This window comes from Hyalella azteca, unplaced genomic scaffold (genome assembly GCF_000764305.2).
Source record: "Hyalella azteca isolate HAZT.00-mixed unplaced genomic scaffold, Hazt_2.0.2 contig13723, whole genome shotgun sequence".
In the NCBI taxonomy this organism is placed as follows: Eukaryota; Metazoa; Arthropoda; class Malacostraca; order Amphipoda; family Hyalellidae; genus Hyalella; species Hyalella azteca.
Genome location: NW_025943634.1, coordinates 18,130 through 34,943, shown reverse-complemented (window position 1 = coordinate 34,943; position 16,814 = coordinate 18,130). Strand labels below are relative to the sequence as shown.

Genomic DNA, 16,814 nt, shown 5'->3' with positions numbered 1-16,814 from the left:
CACCTTTATTTCGATGTGTACTTTTATGGCAGCAGCGTATTCAGGAGAGAGAAATTATCAAAAATTGCAAGTTATAAAATTTGTACGATTTAACCCTCAATTATTTTGATTTTTTTAATGGATTGGTCGCGTATCCATCATTAATTCATCACCATCATTTCACCGGCCTGATATAACGAAATGACAAAACAAATATCAGAATCAACCATGCAATTATGGATGCAGAGTAGTGATATTCTTCAATAACTCAATGAATTAAATTGCAGTAAATAGCTAACACCTAAAATTCTCAAATTAGTCGCCAACACCTGCTCATGATAGTAATTCAAATTCCACCAGCAGCAACTGCGCATTAGTCTGATTAGTCTGTGATATTTACAATGGACTCTCTCTACGCTCCCCATCTAACCCCCTCCAATTTATTCATGCAGACAGCTAAATACGTGTAGTTCGCTAATTATTATGGAAGCCTCACTGATTCCAGCTGCAACAGGCTTCCATTTAATTTCTCACTGATGAGAATTGTAAAAAAATCGATGTGAATATTATTAATGCACTACAATTTTTGAACGTCGTTTCCAACATGTAAGTTGCCGTACATGTGTCTAGCAGACAAATTTCTCAAATTGTACGTCTTCATAATATCCCAATGCAATGAGTTATGTAGAATTGTAGATACGCGCTTGAGTGGTCTTTACGCATTCCCAATGCCAGTTTCCAAACAACCTGACATTCTAAAATATAATATGAATGATAGTCCATTCAAGATTCAAGTTCAATGTGCATACATCAATAAAGACTTGGTATTTGTATTTCAGGTATACGCGTTAATAACGAATGCATCCTCACATTGAAGTGATATTCCATGAGCATTCCATTACCTCCTTCCAGAAGAAAATTTAGTTTTTAGAATGGAATCAAGTCTCTGCACTCGGTGGGACGTACGTGAAACTGGGGAATAATTGCAGGTGCTTCAAACATTAACGAACGTTTCAATTATTGCTCGGCCCCTCGAGTCGAGCTGGGCTCAAATTGTGAAATAATTCAGAGTCACTCAAGCATGCACCAGATTTTGAAACGTTTTGAAAGCGTGTCTTGACTGTGCAGGTTTATTCAACTAATTCTACTAAGAAGAATTTCAACTACAATGCCGAAAGTCAAAAAGCTGAGTTTAAGGCGATTCCAGCAACGTATAGCAGTATTTTGTGGAAAAAATGCAGTCTGAGAAACTGTTGGAGCAGGGTTGTGTTATAAACTAAAAAAATATTATTTCGATTATGGAAGGCCGAGATGATTATAGAAAAAACGATGTTATTCGTTAAACGCCAGTGATGTTGAAGCAGCAAATTGAAGGAGATGAACAAGCAGACAAATTCGACCGGATCAACTCGAAAAAAATATCTCGACATTATTTATTTGCGGACTCGCACTGCACAGTCCGCATTATCAATTCACCGATGTCAGTTAAAAAGGTTTCATACATCAGAGAGTGAAAGTAACTCGATAACATTAAAGTCGATCTAATTTGCGATTCTAACGAATGTTGAAGGCCTCGTCGAGGATTTATAGCTCTATCAACAAGATGTGCCCGTCAAAATCAGCGGGAGTGCCAAAAACTGTTAAATGAGTGTCATTTTCGAAATTCAAGATGCGAGGAGCGGCAAATAGCATGCGTCAATCATTATCGAATGGAACGTCGACAGTATATATCCAGGCGAAAAAGAATCGAGAAACATTTTACCAGACATCTCACTAGGATCTGAATTGATTTATCCATCGACACGCAGCCGCTGCATGTCTTTGAAGTAGGCGATTTTAATATGAAATTCTCTAAGGAGTCAGTAAGAGCCATGAAGCCTCGTGTTTGATATGGAATTGATGGCAGCGATGAAGTGTTTCTTCGCGCATGATATGGAAATGATTGCAGCGATGAAGTTATTCGGCAAACGTTGTTTTTGCGACACATCCGGAACCCCATTTAAGATCGACGCTTTGCCTGCCACCGTCGACGTTCTCCAAGAAGTCTTTGATAGCAGTCGACTGATTGGATCCTTGATGGGAGATCAGGCAGCGGATTTTCCAGCACAAACGTTAATTCCTGGAAACGCGAGCATGAATTTCTCCTAGAAACCACGTATAAAAGTTATCAACGTTGCTAGTTAGAGGACTTCGACATATCATGGTAATTACACACGCAAGTGAAATGTGAGAGAAATCGTTCAAATGGAAAACGAAGAAATTGTGGAAGTAGTTTCCAATATCGGAGGAATGCGGTGTGAAAGAGGTTTGATCAAACAAGAGGTTTGAGACGAATAAATTGTTAACTTGTACTCCACAAGATATTCTCTCTTGTGATTAAAAATATTTGAATTAAGTGTTGTCCAGAAACGGAACTGACGACATTCTGAGTGCTTACAATAAAAGCATTACTCTGTAACATTAAAAGTAGAGAGACTCATCTGGATAAAGAATTTGTCTCGGAAAGAATACTGTGGAAAAAATGTATAAATAGGACCGATGAGAGAAGCGATGAAAGCAGTTCTCACCACTTACCAGGTTTTTACTATCGAATAAGCTAATTTATCTGCTGACGCTGAAATAATGGGACCAATTATAAAAAAATACCAGTTCAGCTTGTCTTTGAATCGGCTTTTCCAGTAATGTGTGCAGCTTGATAGATTTTTACGCCGAAAAATATCATAGTTGGCACAAGGTTAAAGGTTGTAATACATATAAAAAACACTATTCGTTTAATTTTAAAGCCCAAAAGCAACGCAAAGTAGCTTCGACAAAACTTCGGAATAAGAAACGCCCTCGTCCAGTTAATATGACGGCGGCAAGGATCCTGCACTTCTTCCCACCTTGAGTACTTCTCTTTTCTCCGCAAAGTGACTTTAAATGACTTGGGCAAGACTCGGATGCCGTCCTTTCTGAGGCAACCACTTCAAGATTTTCATGAATTTCAATGAAGTTCGCGGCGGCAGAGTCGATTGCGCCGTTTTCCGCAGGTCTGATCGCGAGGAATAAGCTACGATGGCAGCCGTCGTCGCTCCAATTATTTCCCAAAGATCTTTTCCTGGAGAAATAGTTTCTTTAGAAAGACCAATCGATGTTGCAAGCTAACTTTCGAAGTCGGAAGTTGCTTCACGACGAAGGTCCCAATAGTTATACAAGAAGACACACGTAAGTGGCCTGTGAAACATAACGGATGACAATCATGTCCAAATAAAGTACATCTCAAATATTTTTTGAAATACTTGCAAGTTAACCATAAATATTCACACCAGTAACGTTCTTTACTTAGTCAAATGATACAATAGTTCGACGGCACGAAAAGTTTGAAACCGCTCTTCCATACAATGAACAAAGCCAGGCAACTCGAAGCTCAAAACTCATCTGGCACTCCCAAACAAAGCTACGCGCCCCAACTGTGAGATTCAAACTGGAGTTGGAGAAAAAGCATGGACGTAACAACGAAGCTTCAAGCAAAAGCAGACGCCGAGCTCGTATGGGATTTGATAACACATGCCAGCGACAAAGCCTGCAATTGCGACCCAGATGACAGCAGCTTTTTCTCTGACAGTTCGAATAACGTGGCGACGCTCAAATCCGTGAAACTTCGCTTGTATTCGCTGAATTTTTCGTGTTTTATTCCATTTATTTGCAGGTCTGAAGTGCTACTTACGACAAATTTGACTGTAGGTCAGCGTTAATCTCAACAAGACCAGGGTAACTCCACAAAAGTTATCTGGTTTTATTCATGATCAACGGCGATGACTTCCAAAGGACTGTTACTTAAACGTCTCGGTATTTAAATAACTTTGGTAAGTTGGGAATTAACATTTTCCAATGTTAATTCCCAAAAGTTGGAAACATTAATTTAAACAGTTGGAAGTGTAGGACTAAAATGACGAGCTGCTAATTGTGTGAAAATAAAAATAATTGCGATCGTACACTACTAATTTCGATTATAGGAATAGACGAATATTAGAGGTCTCAATTCTCGCTTCAGATATGAACGCGTTCGGAAAATGAAGACAGCATTAGCCTAATGGGTCGTGATTTTTTAATCGAGTCCTTCGCGCAAGCCAGCGTTGTCCGCACTACGAGATGCAATGATCAAAACTTAAATTAAGCAAATCGGTGGAATTGGGGGCAAAATGAGCGAAATATTAAACATTTAATTCATTGGAGTAACCTAATGAGAATTTTTTTGGATTCATTCATGTAATCGCACGACCATTTCCCTGAAACAGACACACGAATCGAAAACGACCGGTCAAAGGCGGTTTCCGGGGCGTGATATTTTGTCCAATGAAGGTCCTCGTATAGAGTAAAGTAAAAATAAAACTAACACCTGAATGTGGTTAATCAATCCTGAAAAAATTATTATTAGCTGTATTAGAAGCAGGTTGTAACTATAAATTATGAGATTCAGCGACTACCAAGAGCATCCGAAACGAACAAACCCGTGATTTCAGAAGCACGTAGAATATGTGTAGCCGAAAGATTCGGTAAATCTCTAAAGCTTTCGTTACCTCAAGAAGAGCACTAATATTAATATTGGGAAACATCAGCTCAAGTGACATAAAGAGCAACTGGGTTTTGATTTTTACCAAGGTTTTGTCTGGGTCTGAAGATGGTATCTGGTGGAGCAGCCAGTCGGCGGCCGGACAGTTCGACTGATTTAGTCTGAGAGTTCGTATTGCTTTAGAAGAGAGGGACCGGCGATGGCTCGTGTCTCCTTGGTAGTGGGTTAGCCATTGCTGGCTTTGATTGGATTCACCGCCTAGAGGGGATCTAATCGGATACAGGAGCCCACCGAAACTGATTGGAAACAGAAATCAGTGCATGCATCAAAGATTGCAGCTCAAACACGTTCCTTTAGTGGAACCGAATAATGTGCAGCTTCCATCCCATTTTCGAAATTTTCGAGCATGGAAATCGAAATTTCGATAGTGCACAAGATTACAAGATTAAATAATGCATGAAAAATATAATTTAAGCGGCGAAAATAATTTATTTATGTTAATATTTAGTATTAAATTCGAGAAAAAACTACAAAACGAACTGAGTTTAAAAAGCTGTCCTACAAGCCGTCGATGATTGTGCAAATAAATCAAAATTTTGTTGTTTTTTAGTTGTGAAAAAACATACGTAGTAGTGTTAAAAACTATTTAATTTTTCTGTCTGTAATGAGGGAATTTTTACAATTTAGAACATCCTAAGAGAATGAAAACGTTTTGGAGACCAGCGTTTGCACCATCACTTCATCGACATGCGTAGAACTGATTAAAAACTTCAGCAACGTAAAACTGGAACCGACCAAAATTTACAAAGCATATGCCAAAATGAAGTGGAAAATCTAATTTGCAATTTATCCAATCCAGTGATCTTAACATAAGCGAATATTCAAAGTGGCAAATCGAGATTAATATGCTGATTTATTTAAGTATCCACAACTTAATAGTACACTAACAACCATCTTAATCACTAATGAAAGCGTAATCTGAACTATAAAAACGAAAGTCCAGTAAAGAGAATTTAAAAAGGGCTCTAAAAAGAATCAAAAGTGGAATGAGCAGCAAACCACACCGAAATAATATAACCAGATTGAAGACAAGTTTCCTTAACTTCGAAAACTCGGAGTAACTTTCAGGCCGCTAGTGCCATGAAAACAGGCTTTGATGGTTAAAAGAGCGAGTGTACGCTTGTTTACCTCACACCAGCCACGAAGTAAAAGGACGTTGAAATAATCCAACGCGTGTCACAAGAATTAAACTGCGTCTTTAGGTTCCTTGAACAAATAACCTGAGTCAGAATTTTTTTCAAGTTAAAGCGAGAAGGTCTTCATCTACAACTTCCAGATTTAACCGATTTTTGCCCCTGACACAGACAAATGATCTGGTGTGCCTCAATTACATTCTGATAAATGACCTCAGGGAGCGTTTTCTACCAACGATTCCAGCAAAACGAACGCCATAGCAATCCTAGCAGCTAGGCTGCCATAAATGACGCCTCCGAACAACAGATAAATGTTTCAAGATGTTTCTCCACCACATAAAAATGATGTTCTTCATTTTTGGTGAAGTATATTCAGTTAACACATTGATCACGTGAATGCCGGTTCGCCAGATTTCGCAGGATCTGTGGCTCCAAGCATTGTTTTATGTTAATCGAAATTTCTGTCTTCGGAGAAAAACGCCGAACAAAGAGCGCTGTCGGCTTGAATTGGTGATTCCAAGCCTCGAAGATCAAGAGGAAGTTGAGGGATTCACACGTCGTTAAAATAAAAAAAGTAATCTCTGGAAGTGGCGACTTTTAAAGAAACGAAATCGGAGTTCGTCGACGTCTCAATCTTTGTGGGAAAGAGACAAATCATGCCGATATTTCGCGCAAGTTTTGGCGGTGTTGCGGCAGTGAGAAAAAGCGGTCACTCGGCGCTCATGCGGCTCTACAGGGACTAAGAATTGAGTGAAACAACAGTAAAAAACTAAAGGAATACGTGAATAGCAAACGAGTTTAGGCTTTGGTTGAGACCTAGAGCTAAAAAGATTTTCGTACAACTGCACTGTGAATAAATACGACTTCAACCTTCATAAGTTTTGCTGAGCCTGTAATTAATCCCGCTGGCAAAATAAATAATATCTCCCCAGAAAGAGGTACCTACTTTATTGAATAATTGCAAAGAGCAGTAAGCATCAGTTCAAGTATCGTTTCATACTTACGAAGGAGCCTAAAAACCAAAAACAAAGATGTAAGATCATTTCATGGAGTATTAAAAACTCGTGTGACAACGTTGACATTGCGGACTTGCAACAACTGTACTCACGAGTGACGTGCTTCTGTCGCGTTGACGACGTCACAACGCGACTGCGCTCCTCAGACGAAACATGCACGCTTTCGTTGACAGGTGCATTTCCGTCAACTGTTCTGTCAACGGCTGGCCGATGGAGTTTCTGGTCACCAAGCACGGTAGAAGCACCTGGTAATTTTTTGTCTGACAAGTTGAGCGAGCTTGTACCTCGTATTTTTTGTCCCGCAGGTATGACAGTCGACTTGGTGAGACTTGGATGAAATCGCGAGTGATTATTGAATCCTTGGATTTGATTCAAGTGCTCATCGATTTCGATCGCTGATTCGGTGTCATAACCAGGCTCGTTCACTTCCATCACGGGCTTCAAGTATCCGGTGTTCGTTTCTTCCTCTTCTTGGCGCCAAAAATTTGTCGTTTCTGCATGGCTCGGATGCTTGTTGGCTGGGGCTTTTCCAATTTCACGGGTTGTCACTAATGTATCATTCTTTTTGAAAATGTGTTCGACCGCACGCTTCACCGGGTCAATAACCGTTTCTTTCAAAATAGTTCGTTTTTTGTTATGTTCGTACCTTCGACGACGACGACGACTTTTTAAAAAGAGATCTCGAGCATTTTGAATTAAAGCGCTGTCGAGAGGGGTGTCAATCAAACTCATAACTAATTCAACGGCTTCTCTTTCATAGTCGAGCAGCGAGCCGCCATAGCGCAATGAAGCGCTAGACGTCATTTCCAAAGTAGACCGAAGATCTTCAGATTGGTTAGTAAGGCGAGATTCTTGCATGTCAGGGGCGTTTGAAGCCGCATCTTCAAGGGAAACGCCAAGAAACGATTCAGTAGATCGAGGTTTCTTCAGTTGCAAATCATTCATGAATGTTAGAGGGGACTTCCCCAAGCGAGGCATCTCAACCTTCGATGTGTTGGAGAGTACATCGCCTGGAAGAAAAGTCGTCATGGAAAGAGCTGATTTCACACGCATCCCTCTTGCGATATTCCAGAGTTTCCTGTCGCTGTATCGAAACGCTGAAAGGTGCGAAAGCTCAGCTAAAGAGTTGCTCGGAAAAATCTTCTGGTAATCTCGAATCCTAATGATAAATTCAAATTGATCATTCTCCGGAAAATTCGGACCTTTTTTTGGTTCTCCTGTGGAACCGAAATTGACTTTGTTTCCCAGATTACCCTCAAGAGGATCAGCCACAGAATTCAGCTCATCATCCTCTTCAAGGAGCAACGTTGTAAAGACGTCTTTTAATTCTGAATGAGAGCCTTGCCTTTGTCCAACATCAGCAGCCTCGTTTTTAAGAACTTTAGCCAAACTCCACTTGTATGAAATTTGCTTCAAATCGTCATCCGAGTTACACGAGAAGCAGAAGCTTTCGAACACCACACGATTAGTTGAGCCCAACGGCAGGTATTCATCGAAATGTCGGACGATGCCAACACTGAAAAAAAATATTTAATGACAATTAAATAAAAGTTAGAACAGAACAATCGAATAACAGAAGATTTTTAATATTGCTTTAAACCCTTGTATGCTATCATTGTCTCGAACTCCAAACAGTACTGAATCGAATCCAGAAGTTCATTTCCTATAAATGCACGAGCGAGACTATCACGGCGAGGTATACATCTAATGATAAACTTAGAATGAGTCTCAAGCCAACTCGCATTTTCGTTGAAAATTCAAAACACCAGGTCTCATTTAAGTGTTTAGGTAACTAACAGGACAATATAGAGGGCACACAAACATAAAAACTGTTTAGGAACGCATTAAGAGCTAGAAAGAAATTTTCTGGGTATACTTCAAAATCGAAGATAATAAAGTTGAGACTGATTATTCAATAATGTCATCACTGTCGTTAATTGAGTTTCCGGGTAAAGCTGCGTGATGGCCTCGAAATAATTAGTGGAATTTTAGGGGCAAAATTATTCGCGGAGGGAATAAGTTGAACGACTCGATCCCTCACGACCGATGCCGGGACTGCTTACAGCACCGCTTGTTTTAGGCAGGAATTCATTTACGGCGTGAGCACGAAAACTCATTTGTACGCAACTGGGCGGTGGGTGACGGTGGGACGAGTGAAGCTTATCATGAGACACGCGAGACACTGAGACTTTAGTGGTAGACAGTCAGACTTCAGACCGAGACAGTGAGACATTTGTGCGAGACACTAAGATTCAGTGCGAGACAGACTTCTGAGCGAGACCCTGAGATACGAGTGTGGGACATCAGTGCAAGACTGTAGGCGAGACACTAAAACAAAGAGGATCAACAGGTCGATATTTCCTCAGTGCATTAACCTCATCACTCATGTGACATCAAAAGACAGAGCGGAAAGCCTTCGTTTAAAACACATTATTGATAAAAGATATTAAAGGGATGTGATGCATTAAGTCATCAATGAGAGTGACTAATTTTCAGCGTACAAATCCGGTTAAGATATAGAAGTTTTTTTTAATGAAGTAGGTACGCTAAAAGCATGTTCGTGATTACCGATTAGCTTTTCTTATTATTGCGCATTGTTCTACCAGTTACAAAATCCATTTGTTCCTCATTTTACATTACATGCAGGACCGGTAACATAACACCAACTTCACAATAACGAAGATGTTGCACTTACGACTTTATCAACACAAAATCGCAAAATGAATTCAATAATTAATACAACACAGAATAAGGATTCCACTCACTCCGTCACGAGACTGGAGAGCACGACGATGCGCTGCTGTGATGACCGTGGAGGTCGCGACGCTTCTGTCACGGACACTTTGAAGAGCAGTTCAAACGCCAGAGGCTGCAGCATGTAGCAAGGGAATGTCAGAGACTCGATGTAGCTCGTCAGCTCCTCGGATTGGCCTTCATCGGCTGATGTTGGCCAATCGTTCACGATAAAGCCGTCACCGAAGCTAGCAGGTGTTGAGGATTCGTCGTGGTTCGTGTTTATAGAACCCGGTCGCTGATAGCTCGCATTTGCGAAAATTTCGTTGAAGTTTTGGATCTCATCAGTGCTGTCTTTAGGGTTAGGTTGGCTCGATTTCCACTGTGTGTATAACTGGAAAGAAAAAATACACAAATATACTCTGTTGTCAGTAAAAAAAAATGAAAAATTTTCCGACAATCGCGTTCTTATTTGGCCTAAATGGCACTCAAAACGAACAATGCACTCTAGAATAACGAAAATTAACATCGAAGAGCACTTGACACTCGAATTCGGAGAAAGAGATAAGCAATGCGCGTCATGGGCGACCGGCGTCTACGAAATAATCAACAAAGATGCTTTGTTCACTAGCGAGACTCCTTGTAAATGAAGTGTGGCACAAAACGTGACTACTGCATTACTGCATCGATCCTTCAAAGCCAGCAACGCAGACGACTCCGAGACGCTATATCATGTCTGCCGCGCTAACCACTATAACTCTAGAAGAATACTTCGTCTTAATTATTCTTCTCCCAATGTGATAAAGAAAATCTGTGGAGGATTAAATGTGTCAGCATAAAACCCAAATCCCCAGAAGAGTAAAAAATTCGCGTTCAGAGTGTAAAATAAATTTAATGCATGTCCTTGGCCGAAAAGGAACTTCTACAAAAATTACAGAAACACTAAAATGCCGCATAATAAAACCTAAAAATACAAGAAATGAGTAAGAAAATAAGTGCAGTTTACGTTGTTGTTAATGTTGTTAATGGTACACACTACACAGTACGATGAAAAACCGAGCTATTGTGATGAATAAAAACTGACATTGTGAAAGCACTATAATTGATGACATTGTGAAAGCACGATAACTGAAAGCCCACACGCTAAGAATGGAACGATTTGAGAAGAGGGAGAAATAGCATTCAATTACTGAGAGTTAAGTGATGGAATTTGAAAAAAAATATATATTACAAAACATCATCCAGCGTTCCAGAAATCAGATAGCTGAAAAGGCAGCAACAGAAGCAAAATCATGGTGAGAATTGTAAAAAAATGAGGCGTGACGTTTCAAATTTTATGCCTGAAACTTTTACAATTAAATAAGACTGTAAAGAACAGAGTGCTCGTCTGAAAATAGATAAAATTTGTTAACTGAACCGCTTGTCATCGACGTTTAATGCTTCGATTAATTCTTTCCAGGCGACAACATTTTTCAACATGATTATTAATATTAATCTCTCCGTAAAACGCTACAATCTGAATTCGCCTTAATTTATCTTCACTGAAACAAACATCGCTCGTTCAGAAGTCGTGCGCTGGCAAATTGACATGTTCTTCAGTTCACGCATCACTTGCGCAATTTTTTGTTGTCACGGAACCAATAAACTTTCGAGTTCAATGAACCGCATTCCTAAGTGAGTGGTTAAAAATTTTTATTTGTTTCTGATTTTACCAACAGTTTTTACACGTTTGTATTCTAAGGAAATTTGTCATATTTTCATGCACGCCAAAAAGATTTGTCTATCACCCTTTCCATTTGTCAATCACCTTTCAGATTTGCTTATCACCTTTCAGATTTGTCTATCATCCGACTTCCATTTTATTCTTGTAAATGAAACTGTTATTGCAAAACTCACAGCCATATTCGAGGTTTATGGAATACATCGGACCATAGCATGCATGCAAGCAGGCTGCCAAGCCAAAGGTCTCGTCGCACCTTCCACGCGTTTAACCTACACGCTACACGTAGATCCAAAGCCGGCATAAAGGCGACCAGCAAAGACAAACTCGAGAAAAAGTCAGGAGGTGAGCTCAAGTCTTTTCAGGTACAACAATAATGGAAATGGCAAGTCATGGTAGCACCGGTTACCGGGTCCGGGCTTCCCACGGGTTCGTGGGCTGATCATGGTCGAGGGCGACACAGTCAGAGTTCATTCAGGACAAGGTTTACATTCGCGCGCTTCATGAAAAAGATACGCCATCAGGAGACAGACCGAGTTCACATCAATTCTGTTCTTATTTGAAATCAGCATGAACTGGAAGTGGATTCACGAAGACAGTAGTGGAACTATTCTATTGAAGGTGAATCCAGGCGTTTATCTTGCTTTGACAAATATTGCAGTAATGTAGGTACAAATTTCTCTGAGCGCCGTGAAGTATAAGATCATTGAAATCGGAATATGAAACGGGGTTCAACCGGGTGCTACCAGATAAGCCCCACGTTCGATACCGAGCGGCTGTAGTAATAAGTTTCGAAGTAAATCAACTACGAAGTTCCAAGGTGACAATTTGACATCCAACACGACGTTAGATGCTGAACTCTGTCCTATGATTATTATTCTTAAAGTATGCCTCAGATAAGGCCAAAAAATCCCGTCAACGGTGTGTGGAATGTAGTTTATAAGACCAGTCGTGTTAGACCACCATCAAAATGATTAACAGCGTCGTTTGCGTACGAAAATATTCAACTAGGCGAAGTCAAATTTCATTTGTAACCTTACCAGATTGACCCACGGACAACAGATGAGACAAATTGAGACTCGGACGTTCGTATCCGATCAATGGAATGATCATACGGCCGTAATTGGACGCTTGCGACATCAGAATACAGAACAGGATCGTCATCCTATGATCGTGAGGGCAACGGATGAATTTGCGTAATCAGGAGCACATTGATTCTCTCTGTGACGAGGTGGTCGCTTGTCCAAATCGGTGGCCAATTAACCGTTTGATGAAGACATTAACAAAGGTACAAAGGTGTATCAAATGCATTTTGTATAAACTATATAAAATATAAAACGCAGGAATCAATGTCCAAAAATGATCAGTAAGTGTAAGTGACAAAAAAATTAATTACTTCTGATTTCAATAATACTGAACGCATGACGTGAGAAAGCAGTCGAATGTCCAATTAAATAAATAATCTGTGATAGACCTACGAAACATCAACAAAACAAAAACATCAGATAAATACCTGCAGGTTAAAGTATAATCATATTTTCAACGACGTAATGGCTTAGAATGTGGCTGAAAAATTAAACTCATCGATAACGATAGTCTGTCTTCCTTTACATAATATAAATTGATGAAAAAATAAACTCTTGTTGAAACTATTGAAAGAATGTAAGCCAAGTTGGTTCGGGAGGAATGGAAACGAAAGAAGTTCGTCTGGACATCACTGATGATCAAGCATTCTCAGAGTAGAATGGTCGTGATTAAAGTTTCACTAAGCACGATCTCACTAAGCACGATTGATGTCCTTCGTCCTAGACAATTTCCCCAAAAAATATCACACAAAATTAATAAAATATAAAGGACGCCAACTAAGTGGTTGATGATTATACTGGCGCCAGATAAGTGGTAAATGATACTAAATAATGAGCAAAATGTCTTTGAGGCTCACCTCGAATGTTCTCTTGAGTTTGCGGGAGAGCGAGTCGGTACGGACGGTGCGTTGGAAGTAGTCCCAGGGGTCGGGGGCGATGAAGCACGGAGTTTGCGGGTCGTGGAGGAAATGACATGACCAGGAGAGCGAGTAGTTGGGGGTCGGTGAGTGAACCTCAACCCAAAGAGTTATATTCTCAGCCCGAGACTGCCATCGAGTGCTGCCGCCTAGGAACTTCACTCTGATACAAACAAATATCGTCATTAAATACAAATTCCAAATTGGATCAGTATTTCAGAAAACAGACTCAATCAATAGTTGAACGGCTAGTCACTAACTAAACCCTCAAACAAAGAATGAGAAATTATATACTGATAAAATAAGGCACGATCATATTTAAACCCGTTGGACGAAAATAGATAAACATATCTGAATAACCCAAAGCCGGAGCAGAACCCTACACCAGAGCGTTTTAGGACTAGTGCAATAAAATGATTAGGCAGGGTACAAAGAACAATACCGCAGCGAACCATTATCCTTCAGCCTAAATAATAATTTAAAAAAAAAACATGGAAACGTACCGGCTTCTTTGAATGGTATAGTGTGAAGCGAGATGGTTTCCGTTGCTAAGTTAGCAAAAATGTGACCCATGTCAGTCTAGACCATTTACAGGCCATCAAACCACTTCCCTCACGCGACCAGAAAAGCGTGATTTGAAAATAAATGACTAAATTCTCGTTTTTTAATACCTTGAGATGAGTGATTCCTTTCTCGATTTATTGAAGCAGGAAAAGCCCAGAGATAAATAAATCAGTAGGTTTCGTTCGTTGTACGAACTTTACCGAAAATACAACTTGGGTGGAGTTCCCTTATTTATGTGTCAGCTAAAATAATTATTCGACAACACTATGACAGGTTATTATAAAATGTTTTTCTAGAAAAGAATTTTAAGGCTTGCGGTCAAACTGAGCAGAAAAAAATTAACCTCGAATGTGTTCGAGTCTAAAATCATTTTGCAGGTAGACGTTTCAGCGTGGAGCTTGCTACTTCTAACACAATGATTGGAAACTGGCGTCGACCATACTTAGCTCTCCATCAAGAAACGGAAACCCTTCACTGCAATCGAAGGAAACCCTTCACTGCAATCAAAACCCTCTACGACACAAATTCCTTTCGGTGCACGCAAGACGCAAATAACCGCTCGTTACTGCACTGTTAATCAGTGATCACTGCAGTCAGATGACAATTTACTAATAACGAGGTTTTCTTTCGCAAAAAAAAAATTGCATCTATGAAATCGAAGCAACCACTAATTGAACGGAGAAATCAACAAGAAAAATACTTCCGACGCCTTAACCGAACTGAATTAATTTTTAAATTGAACAATCACGGAGAATATATTACATGCAGTATTGATGCTAAAGAAATGAACTTACGAAAATGGTACTTCGACGACTTGGAAGGAAATATTCTTGCCGGAGTGGACGACGGTATCTCTTTCGGAGACGATGAGCGCGGCCATGTAGGTGCCGATGCCCGAAGACCAGTGAAGATCTGAAGTCGTTCTAACCGAAGACGAGGTCTTCGGCAACGACATCACGGCAGCTCCAGAGGGTCGGGGGCGAAATGCAAGAAGTTCGAGCTTTGGGGTTACATTGTTTTTACCAAAGGTTGAGTTTGAGAGCAACGATGCGCGGTTTGAAGAATGCTGGACATCGTCGGTATCCTCCAGTGAACTATCACTTGCGTCAGTGTGGTTATCGAGACGCCAAGAAATGGAACTGTTGTATGTAGGTTCTTGACGAGAGTGCATGATAACCAAATCTTGAGGCAAGATCATCAATGTTGGAGTTTCGAATCTTGCAATTTGTTTTTTCCCTTTATAGATAAACCAGGTAAACGTAGCACCTGAGCTTTGTTCACAGTCACGCCAAATTTCCGGCTCCAGGTGGATTTCTTGCCCGCTATCGAACTGTGAATAAAAAAATATCCTGTTAGTATATGTACAGTTCAAAAAGTAAATAGGTAAGAAATGATCCTTAAGGGCCGTCAAGATCACATTCTGATTAGACCCTATTAAAAGAGTGGAAAGCTTACGTGTAAAATATGTTGGTATTTACATAGCGCATTGAAAATAAATACGGAAAACATGTGTTAAGATGGGTTGCAACACGTTCACCCAACATAGCCAAACAGTATGAATCTTCTTGCAAAAAAAATCGCGCGTCTAAAGTGAAACTTGGCTTTCTCAAACAAGAGTGCCCGCACGAGCGCAACGACCGGATGGACGTGTACAGATAAAAGTTGTTTTTTGAGGAAACCCTTCATGAAGGTCGGGCCATGCAGACCTGGACCAGCAAAATCAGTCACACCCAGGAAAAAAATACATAGAAGGCAACGCCCGCGCATACGCGTGATGAAACCTCACGTTCACTCGACAGCAGCAGCGCTAAGCGTCGACACCCAGGCGATCGCGATTCTTGCAGGCGATCTGTGCCTTCAATAGACGCTGTTGAACCTTTATATATTACAGTTGGTTTCTATGATACAAATTCATGGTGTCGACCAATGAGATGAAAAGCCTGCTCAACACTATATAGTAGGGCGGACAAATTATCGAACCGAGTGTAAGTTCAGTTGTACATGTGCCGTCCGAGAAAAGTTGACGGCAAATTTTTCTTGTTATTAGCCTACAGTGTATTATTTAGACTTCCAACTTGTTTTAGTAATAGACGACAACGTACACATGAATGAACAATATGTTTTGCAGTATTATCTGATGATTTTACGGATAAACCTCATCAGCATTCCAAGTCAAATTAACTCTAATGAAGAAAATCGCGACGTGTAATCGTAAATATTTGATTTTCACACCCAAATATCTCTTACAATTTTACTTGATGTTCGTGAAACATCGAAACCTTCAGAAAGCACCTGATGCTATTGGAAAGTAGTGTACAAATAAATAATAACATAATCGAATTCGCTTACCATACAAATACGTAACGCATTATCGTCTCAAATCGTGTTGAGAATCTGGCTATTGCGCTTAAAAATCTCTTATTAACGCAAGAAATATGAATCTTCTTTTAAAAGTTGCAGTGTAAGCGATGTAACTTTCTCGTTAATTATAGAAATCGCGCGCGGTCGTGAAAAACAATGCGTTCTATGGTGCCAAAAGATTATACGGACGATATAAATCTCGTGTTGTCAGGCGCTATGATTTACGCTGCGCTCCGAATTGGTGATTATGTCAGCAGCTCAGAATTGCTCCACGCTCTCTCTTCCATGGAAAATATTGCGCTTAATAAAATCCAAAAAAATAACATCATTGTCAAGAATTTCCGGGATGTTTTCAATTATATTTTATCCCAGACGACTGAGTGCTAAACAGCCGGTCGGTATGGATAGACTAATTTTATTTTATATATTAAAAAAATACATAAAACATGTAGATTTTATTCCAGTTACAGAAATTGGACGCATATCAATTTATGGCAAAATTTTACGTGCATAAAGTTCAGGCACACACGAGAACAAAGTGAGATTTAGTACAACGATGTTAGTGATAAAATAGCGAGCGTGTTGAAATTACGGACTCATCTTAGCTCATTATGATGCACGAAAAATATCCTATATCTGTTCTAACAACTTATTAGTTTCTAAGTTTAATTATTCAGAAAAATTCCTCTAAAAG

General features: G+C 39.9%; 2 protein-coding genes across 2 annotated transcripts in view; both read right to left on the bottom strand.

Moving 5' to 3' along the window:
- The window catches only part of LOC108672228, a 70,938-nt gene extending 62,775 nt beyond the window's left edge, over nucleotides 1-8,163 (bottom strand). Inside the window, exon 1 of the mRNA XM_018159865.2 lies at nucleotides 6,833-8,163. Within this exon, the coding sequence (XP_018015354.1) occupies nucleotides 6,833-7,793 (961 nt within the window). The 5' untranslated portion in view covers nucleotides 7,794-8,163. The remainder of the gene's footprint in view (nucleotides 1-6,832) is intronic.
- Nucleotides 8,164-9,501: 1,338 nt separating this feature from the next.
- Nucleotides 9,502-15,061, bottom strand: LOC108672226. Its single transcript, XM_047883812.1, has 3 exons — nucleotides 14,554-15,061; nucleotides 13,136-13,358; nucleotides 9,502-9,855 (listed from the first exon to the last, which is right to left on the bottom strand). The coding sequence occupies exons 1-3, from the start codon at nucleotides 14,955-14,957 to the stop codon at nucleotides 9,502-9,504; spliced, it is 981 nt and encodes a 326-aa protein (XP_047739768.1). The 5' UTR covers nucleotides 14,958-15,061.
- Nucleotides 15,062-16,814: the final 1,753 nt, after the last annotated feature.

Bases quoted from the DNA above. Each gene is read 5' to 3' on its own strand.
- LOC108672226 (XM_047883812.1), bottom strand. From the start codon at position 14,957: ATGATCTTGCCTCAAGATTTGGTTATCATGCACTCTCGTCAAGAACCT. The intron at 13,359-14,553 runs GTAAGTTCATTT...TGTTTGTATCAG, and splicing joins GTCGTCGAAGTACCATTTTC to AGTGAAGTTCCTAGGCGGCA. The intron at 9,856-13,135 runs GTGAGCCTCAAA...TTATACACACAG, and splicing joins AACTCAAGAGAACATTCGAG to TGGAAATCGAGCCAACCTAA.